Genomic DNA, 9,509 nt, shown 5'->3' with positions numbered 1-9,509 from the left:
GCTGAAACGCTGTCATAGTGCTGGCTGTTTCTGTTTGAAGTCAGTGCTTCAGAAAAAGGTCAGTGAGGTAAAGCTTAGTGTTCTGTGCTTCTCTCTTTAACTTCCTCTATTTTTAGAGATTTAAATAAGCACTTAAATACACTTAACCTACTGTGCAAAACATTCTTTGAGATGGAGGTGTACAATCTGAAGATAAGTAAATTCCTTTCTGCAACAAGTGTACCATATTACAGAACAATGATAGTCACCACAAGCCCTGACCCAGAGGAGCTGCAGGGTCTTCTGGTGTAAACTGCTAATTTTTTACAACCTGCATAACACAGAGATATGAACACTTCTGTCAGGCATTTCACTTTGCAAACCTTTTAATGATAGCTGTTTGCCAATGCAAAATAATAAAGAATTACCATAAAACAAAATAATTCAATAAAACACTCAACAATCAAACCTTCCCTCCTAGAGTGGGGAAGGAAAAACTCTTAAAATCACACAACACAACTTCAAGGCCAATGGTCAGAGAACATCTTCCATAAATACAAAACATACATTTAAAAAGCAAACACACAATCTCCACTTTTTAAGTGAACTAAAATTAATTTTAAAAATTAAGGTTTTACTTCCTCTGAAAAAATATGGACAAGTAGAATTAATACACTTCACAGAACAGTGAAATAACATACAAATATTGGTATGGCTGTGGACTGTAATATGGATAAATAAGGAACATATCTAAACTGCTGTCAAGAGAGCATGAAAAACAGAACGGGAAATACCATTTAATCTCAAACAGTAATTAAGTACCTCTGAGATTTAAACTACATTTCTCAACAGATATTTTTGTTGAAAATTGTTCAGTTGTAGTTCACTACAATGTCTTTATACACTAGTTTCTATCCACTGAGAATAAATGTTATTAAACAATAGTTATAATAATAGCTTTAGGGTTATTAAAACCCATTGCAAGTTTTAATGTGACACTGTTAAAAGAAAAAAAGGGAACATAGTTTATGAGTGCTACTTCTTTCTCTGAAAACAATAGATTTCAATAGTTATCGGCCTCTTATCTTGAGATTCTTATCTTGTGTTGCTATCATCAGTGCTGAGTCACTGAGTTACACCTTGCAAATGCAGCAGGTACTAACTGGGAAACTGCCTAATGGAACAGTGTAAACAACGCTGCTGGCAGCATTACCTAGTGGGACAATGTGCTCATGTGTTTAACATGTACTTACGGCAACCCTTCTGTGAAGTTCTCTTCACTAATTATAACTGAATCACTGAAAGCCAAGAGAAAAGATGATGAACCTCTCCTCTTCAATCTGTAAGGCTCTGGACTGAAATGCAAATGACTGACTCCTTCAAATCACCCTTGAAGGAGTCGAGGCATAGTTTAAAGGCTTTTTTTGTTCAACTGCATCAATATTATATATTTTTAAAAAATGTTTCAGCATAGCAAAAAAAAAACACAAACCAGCCGCAACAAGAACATTTGCGTGGTAAACGAATTTCCTTTCAAAACAGCAAATGCGGGACTTGTGGAACCTAGACCATTGGTGTAAATGGAAAAGCATGTACAATCACCAAACACGAGCATATTCTCACATATTTAAATGTGTTCTTTTCAGAAAGTTACTCCATACATACAGTCTTTACAGCGGGCGGCGGGTTCTGCTGTGAAGACGTGAGTGTTTCCATAAGAGGCCGGTGACCCTGACTCAGTCTGAACACTATTCAGTCTGACCTCCAGTTCAGGCCTGTATGTAAATGCCTGAGGCTGTGAAAGGGGTGATTATGAGAGGCCCTTGGCTCGTGCTTTATTGTTACACTGGATTGTCTTTGACCTACACATCTTAAACTGCGTAATACTCCTACGTTGACTTTTAAACACGACTGTGACATCATCCTCCGACCTACTGGTTGAAATTATCTCTGGACGACATCAACAATAAAAATTATCCACAGTAGAATTAGCTTTTGATTGTCGGTGAATTGCTTCTTGACCGGCCAGACCATTTCAGGTCCACGCCACCGATAAAAGCCTAATCTAAGATCTAAGAAACCGCGAAGGTTTGGTAACTGACTTTTTAAAATAATCTACCGCTGCCACATCCTAAAGTCCTAAAGGCAGCAGATCTTGCACAAACTTGAATCTTCTATTACAAGAATTCTCATTGTTTCTGCTTTGTCGAAGTCAAAGTCCAGATCGTAATTTACGAGATAAGCAGTGCATTAAGTAAGATCAAAGACAGAATTCTCAGTGATATAAAAGGATACAATAATAATGTTTTTTTAGGGTTTTGTTTGTCCCTGATGTTTTTGGATTTGTGCTGAAATTTGAGAGACTCGTCCTATTGAACCTGTATAATCAGTGGCGGGGCAGGTAGGCCATGCCTGCGAGGAACGATCAGACTGAACCGCCTCTCCAGGTTAGAGCAGGGCTGACTGAAGCCAGCCAGGTGTGGCTCAGGGCTCAGGGATGCAGGATCTGAGGTGTCGGTAGTGTACCCACTGCCAAGGAAATCACAAAGTGTCTGGGCTCTGCTGGACACATGCTCATTTCAAGCTTTTGGCCGCGTGGCCAGTAGGATACTCACGTGTTTTCAAACTTCCATCGTGTTAGAGAGAAGCAAGTCCGCAGATGGGCACTTTGAGAACCAAAGTGGGAGATAACGCACTGCACTGGTGAGAAAGACAGCAGCGGAGCCCACCTCCCCCCGTGTCCCAGAGAGGCGCTAGAGTGCAGCCAGCAGCTCGTCGTCATCGGAGAGGCAGAGGCTGTCCGAGCGGTTCATGGCGAGAGGCGGGCGGAAGGTCCTGGGGGCTGATGGGAGAGGCGCCACGGTCGCCCTGACTTTGTTCTGGAATGCCCGGCTTGGCTGCACACCAACACAGAAAAGGGGCAAATTCACGTTTTTTAGAACACGACATGTTCTTTTCTCTTGCTTTTATCTCTCTTACGCTGAATCCACTAACACAAAAAGTCATCAAGCCAAGAGCTGCACTTCCTTTTTCCTCACTTCCCTTCCAGCATTTATCAGTGCAGTAGGCAGGGTTCGGTGGGCACTCACTCCCATGAGTATTCCTTTGAAAAGTGAAAACTTTAAAAAAAAAATTAAAAAAGCAATATGTAAAAATGCAAATGCAAACTGAAAGCACATGTCTGGAAATTATAGTGAATCACTTTTTACCATACAGACGTAGTGTGACATGGCCATACAGAAAACCTCTGCATGAATTCACGTGGAGCGTTCCAGCTTTTTTGTATCCCTGCCCAGATTAATACACAGATTTTTATGCCTGCTACTCTTGGACAAGCCTGTATACTTTTAATTAACTGGTGTCTCATAAGCTTTCATAAACAAGATACAGTACAAAGACACATCGCAAGACACAGTGCTTCAAATGAGCCACTTAAGAGACATAAAGAAATGAGAACTACTGTACAAAGAGGATTAACAGAAATGTTGTTCAGGCACCATCCACCTTGGGAAAAGCAGGAAACACAAGGATGTTCCAGGCAAGAATGTCCAGAACAGATAAAACAAGCCTTTCAAGCCATATTTGGAGTCATGACCTGAGGTGTTATGCATACAGTATCTCTGAATACTGAAATATCTGGCCATGCACTTTGCATTATGCCAAACAGAGCACCGTACAGAACTAGGTAGGTGCTCTGCAAGGAAACCTCGATGTGTTGCTATACTTGTGAAATGGAATGTTAAGCAGGAACTAGTCTTACTGAAGCTATAACACTTTTTGGATAGCAAAAAACACTGCTTCCAAGTTATGCATATGATCTTTTTCTTACACCCAAGATGAATGCAATGAGATCACTGACACGTACAGTGTAGTTTACAGACTCTGCAAGCGACATACGTTTTGGCTGAAATTTCAAGTGACATGCTGACCACATAAAAAAAGAAATGTCTCTTGCCCTACCATGGTTTTCATACTATTGACGTCAAAACAATGAAGGAAACACAGAAAACGTCTAAGTCATTAGTCATCTTTTAGTATTATATACAGATACAAGGAGCATTCAAAAAGTTTTCAAGTCAGGCATATAGAAATATAAAAAGGAAGGAAGATAAAACAGATAAGGAAGGAAAATGTTTTGGCTACAGAGCATTCTTTTGGTATGAGAGCTCCATAAATATTGTTTATTTTCAGTTTCACTATTTTTGCATGGAATTAACACCTGCTTATTGCTTTACAGCTCATTTACTGAAGCTGCTCCCTGCTCTAACATAAAATATTTGAAAATATTTACATGCAGAGACCCATCTCCTTCAGAACATAACAGCATTTAACGCTCAAAAATGGTATCTTTTAAGAGGAAGTTGAGGAACTTCTTCTGTTTTGCTGAAAGCTGGGTTATCTGTAAACAAGTTTTATCTGCTCTCAGCTAATGTTCTTCAAAACTGAATAACTTGCTGTTAACTCAAAAGCATGTTGGTTAATAAGAATACTGCCACCTAGTGCCCAAGAGGTTGAATGGCTGAAATCTTTTAAAAAAACATCAGTACTCCCCTTTTTTCAGTGTGTTTTGATAGTGTTTTAAACTGCCCTGCTACAATCTGCTTTTGTGATTCATGGTCTTTCATTCCACCAGTCATCATCAGTGTCTAAAAACCATTTCTGGAGAATCCACCCACCTATCTCTTATTTAGTTCTAGAAACAGTGAAGGACTAGATGCATTAATATTCTAAGATGCAATATTGTTAACAGTTTAAAAACAATCTGCTGTCTTTGAAGCACACAAAAAAGGCAATTTCTTTTACAAATGACCAACTGGGAATGAATGCTAAAAACAGCACATTGGTATTTGTTACTTTTACTAAAGTTACAAACTTGAGCACGCCATTCACACTATAAAATGTTTGGTAATTACTTGCTAATTGAACCTTGTTCCACACTCCCAGAACCCTTTGGGTAAAGACGTGGCCCTTGGTCTTGGTTGTAACTGCACTTCCAAAGTTTCCATTTGTGCTCTCTGGTTCATGTTTCATTGAGAATGTTGAAGAAGTCTATCTTTGAGGAATGTGAACGCCTGTGTCAAGTCCCCTTGTTCACTGAAGGCTCAGTTTCTGCAGGCTTTTATTGCAGGCTATTGTATTATAGTGATCGTGACAAATTATCACTTAAGCTTAGGATGCATCTCTGGACAGTTTCCACAGATATTATTGCAGAAACATCTTGTTTGTAACAAGAAATAGGGATAAAAAAATTTTCTGTTTGATTTTCATGTTTCATGTTCACAACTAGTCTGACAGGATGTCACTATATAGCACAATACCGATTTCTCCTCTTCGATTGTGAGGCTCTTTAATGTCCCTGTCATTGGGAGTTCAAGCAGCACAATGTTTCACCAAGAAAGAAATAACTGGAGGAAGAAAGGATAAGTATTAAAAAAAATGTTCCCCACACTTGTCGTTTCATGTTACAGGCTGACTGGTAAGCACTGCATGGTAAGTTCGTGACTGGCTGAGGCACCTGACTGTGACAATATAACTACAGTATGTAGCTTCTGCATGTTAAGCTCATACAAATATATATACAGGCTGACTGAAGGCTGACTGAAGTATCAATGACTACAAATGTCGATGAAAGTTTGCACTTACACTAGAGTGGACAGAAATCTGTATTCTGGCATATGTTTTCTGTTCTGCCAGAACTTTAATTTGGTGTCTCTTGATCACACAACTGGAATTTACAGAGCTTGTTTTCTTTTTTTTAAGGTTTTAAGACAGTTTTCTCTGCAAATGCATTTCTCCCCACGCAGGTTGTCTCGCCTAATGCTGGGGAGAGGGGGTCTCTGCTCCCTGAGCACACCTGCCCCCCTCCCTGCGTTGCTGACCTGCCGGGGACAGGGGGTCTCTGGGGGGCACTGCTCCCTGAGCACACCTAGCCCCCCCCCCCCACCCCCTCCCTCCCTGGGAGGCTCACCTGTCGGGGAGAGGGCGTCTCTGGGGGGCGCTGCTCCCTGCGCTGCCCCAGTGGGCGGCAGGGCTTGTGGGCCAGGACCCTCCGCAGGTGCTGGTACAGGTTGCTCTTCAGACACAGCGGGTTGTAGGCAGGGTCCTCCTCCAGCACGTCTAGAGAGCGCTGAGCAAGAGCAGCACAGAACAGGGAATTCATGTCCCAATTCATCCTCCACCCATTTTCTAATCACTTTATCTAGTACAGGGTCACAGGAGAGTCAAGGTCTAATACCACAAGCACTGGGCACATGGCAGAACACACTCTGGACAAGATGCCTGTAATTAATAATAATAATTCCTCACACTTATATAGCGAGTTTCTGGACACTCCATTCAAAGCGCTTCACAGGTAATGGGGATCCCCTCCACCACCACCAGTGTGCAGCCCCACCTGGATGATACCATAGTACACCAGTACACTCACCACACACCAGCTCTCAGTGAGGAGGAGAACAGAGTCATGAAGCCAATTCACGGATTAGGGTTATTAGGAGGCCATTATTGGTAAAGGGCAGAGGGAAATTTGGGCAGGCCGCTGGGGTGACACCCCTATTCTTTTTTGAGAAACACCCTGGGATTTTTTACCACAGAAAGTCAGGACCTTGGTTTTATGTCTCATCCAAAGGACAGCCCTTTTTACAGTATTGTGTCCCCATCACTATACCAGGGCATTAGGACACACACAGACTGCAGGGTGAGCACCCCCTGCTGGCCCCACTAACACCTCTTCCAGCAGCAGCCTTAGTTTTTCCCCGGAGTCTCCCTTCCAGGTACTGACCAGGCTCACGCCTGCTGAGCTTCAGTGGGTTGTCCTAATTCAAAGGATATTAATTAACACTGCAAAGAAGACATTAATATTTGCCTCAGGACCATGCTGGACATAAGTGAAGGAGCTGCTGTATAGCAGACCTGCATTCGGAGGAGGGCCGTTTCTGGGGGCTCCTCACTGGCAATGGGGAGGTGGCAGGGCAGCAGCAGCTCTCTCACAGCCACAGGCTTCAGAAGCAGAGTGAGGGACTCCGAAGGCTGGATGACATAGTAAGAGTACACCTTGGTGCTCCAGCTGGGACCCAAGCTCTGGGGCTCAGATCGTGCTAGCAGAAACCATTCCCGATTCTGCAGTATAGAAAAAAATACAGGCTTAAGAAAATATGAAGACCTAACTTAAACCAGGATCTCACCCAGCTGTCACCTGAAAGAGGACAGGGTATCTTGTTCCAACTCTGTTCTATCTCTTTGTTTAACAAAGAACATGTTTTTCTCACTCTTATACAGTATAAAGAAACATGAAACTTTTAAACAGTATAAAGACCAGTGGAAAGAATATCTGGAGTATCAAAATGAATGTGTGATATTGATATTGTTTAAAACTTTTTGGTTTAATTCTGATTAATTGATTATTCACGGTTGACCGTGATTCGCTTGAGTCACTTTGACTGTTGCATCACTAAACCATCTTTTTAGCGGGAGCCGGGCAGAGGTTATGGGGTGATGTAGTCTGTTCAGCGTCAAGCCTGGCGAAAATCAAGGAAAGAAAAACACAGAAAGGGCTGATATGCCTCACTAGTAGAACAAGGTCTTTGAGCCACTGATATGGTGAAGGCTGTCGCTCACTGTCTGGGCTGTTCAAAACCATCCATTTCTAACTGGTCAAGACAATACTGCCAAACACAGCCCATGACCAATAATCAAAACACCTCATCAAGACAGATGGGGCAGTCCAAGCTCGTTGGTCAGAGCAGGAATGTCTAGTCACTACAGATAGTTATTGACTGCATGGTGCTACTCTTCTTCAGACTTTCTTAAGTTTCTGTCCTTGCTGCAGGCTCTTCATGTCCTGACAACCTTCCAGCAGGACAATGTGACAATGTATGTTCTGATGCTGCGGGCAACAATAGATTTTCTTGCGAGATAAGAATATGATAGTAATGCCATAGATCCCCCACACACCAGACCTCATTTGTGATGAGGTGGTACAATGTGACATCTAAGGCTCAAGAGACTGGTGAACAGGCCCAGGGTCTACAACCCAACCAGGGATGATACAGAATCCCAGGAAACACCATCTATAAACTAGTGCAAAGCATGTGCCCCAGATGTACACAGATGCTCTGCTTCCAATAGTAGCGACACATTTTATTAGTCTAAGACTTTTACAGTAGATCCACTGTTGATCAACCATGTTGATAACAAATGTTAATCAGTATAATACATTACATATGTTATGTCTGTTTAATAAAATGTCTGCTACAATTGTTTGTCATTTCCTGACCATGGTAAATTTGTTGCAGTTGTCAGTGATTTGTATCTTTTAATGTGAAGTATAGTTATTGATCTATAGAACAGCATAGATCTTACACATCAGATGAAACACTGTACAAAAATACCATGAAGTGAGCTTTACTGATGAAAATTATTTGCTACAATTTTTTTAAAAGACAGCTTCTTTATGGTGAACTGAGACTTTGCAGTCCATGCATGCCTTAATCCTAGACTCACTCTGAGAGTATGGCACAGAGCGTGGAAATTGTGGTGGTTGGTCTCCAGCTCATCCCAGTCCAGCTGCCAGCAGGTCGTGGGCCTAATGATGAGTGGAACCCCATAGGAGACTGACTCACACATTCCCTCTGACTTCAGGGCTCTGGAAGACACGCACGTGTGTGCACATGCATAAACACGCATGCAGAAAAAACACAAAGACACACAAAACATGCACAAAGGGAATTATACCGTTATAACATTAAAATGGCCTTCAAGTAAAAAAAAGACTGACCTCTGAAAACTAAAAATTAGATTTTTTTTTGCTATAGTGCATATGGATATTTACAAAATACATTTTGGTTGTTTTATTGGGTATAAACCGATTCTCCTGCTACTACGGTTCCTTCCTAAAGCTTGAAAAATTAACTGTGAATCTGACCCCAAGCTTCCCTCCCTGTCTGTTTGTCTCATGGAGAGCAAGCTGGGGTATGCGAAAAGACAACTTCCTGATACAAGAAACTGTATATGGCCAATAAAGTGATCTTATCTTATCTTAATGAGCCTTCCTCCAGTATCTGTCTCAAGACTAAATCTTCACTCTGACAATGAAGCAAATAAGTCCATTTAAAGTTACGCAATTATGGAGACTTTTGAACTGGTTTTCTTGCCTCTTCATCAGTTCTGTATTGTTCATCAGTGCTTCCCCAGCTGTATGCCACAGCATGCTGGTATGCTGTGGAAAAGTCTCAGATGAGCTGTGGTGGAAAGGTCTCAGGTATATTGTGGTGGAAAAGTTTTAGGTGTGCTGTAGTGGAAAGGTCTCAGGTGTGCTTATTGCTGAATATTTTAAAAATCTTTTGGTGTGCTTTGACAATTTTGGTAAGTTAAAAGTGGGCCACCAGCTGAAAAAGCACTGTTCTCAAATTTAACATTACTCAGTGTCTATGTTGTAAGTAATACAATGACCTATTATTAGCTTCAAACCGATATTCAAAGTGGTTCGCACTTCTGCAACAGTTAATGCTTGTGCACAGTAAAAGTGAACT

The 9,509-nt window shown here is 41.6% G+C and overlaps 1 protein-coding gene across 1 annotated transcript in view; it reads right to left on the bottom strand.

Annotated features, from left to right (window-relative positions):
- Positions 1 to 347: 347 nt before the first annotated feature.
- The window catches only part of m1ap (meiosis 1 associated protein), a 34,600-nt gene continuing 25,438 nt past the window's right edge, over positions 348 to 9,509 (bottom strand). Inside the window, exons 7-10 of the mRNA XM_088638803.1 lie at positions 8,482 to 8,623; positions 6,892 to 7,098; positions 5,948 to 6,106; positions 348 to 2,876 (exon numbers count right to left, since the gene is read on the bottom strand). Coding sequence (XP_088494929.1) covers positions 2,733 to 2,876; positions 5,948 to 6,106; positions 6,892 to 7,098; positions 8,482 to 8,623 — 652 coding nt within the window. The 3' untranslated portion in view covers positions 348 to 2,732. The remainder of the gene's footprint in view (positions 2,877 to 5,947; positions 6,107 to 6,891; positions 7,099 to 8,481; positions 8,624 to 9,509) is intronic.

This window comes from Lepisosteus platostomus, chromosome 1, assembly GCF_059453375.1.
Source record: "Lepisosteus platostomus isolate fLepPlt1 chromosome 1, fLepPlt1.hap1, whole genome shotgun sequence".
Classification (NCBI taxonomy): domain Eukaryota; kingdom Metazoa; phylum Chordata; class Actinopteri; order Semionotiformes; family Lepisosteidae; genus Lepisosteus; species Lepisosteus platostomus.
Note: the sequence above shows the minus strand (reverse complement) of the source record. Positions and strands in the feature narration are given on the sequence as shown.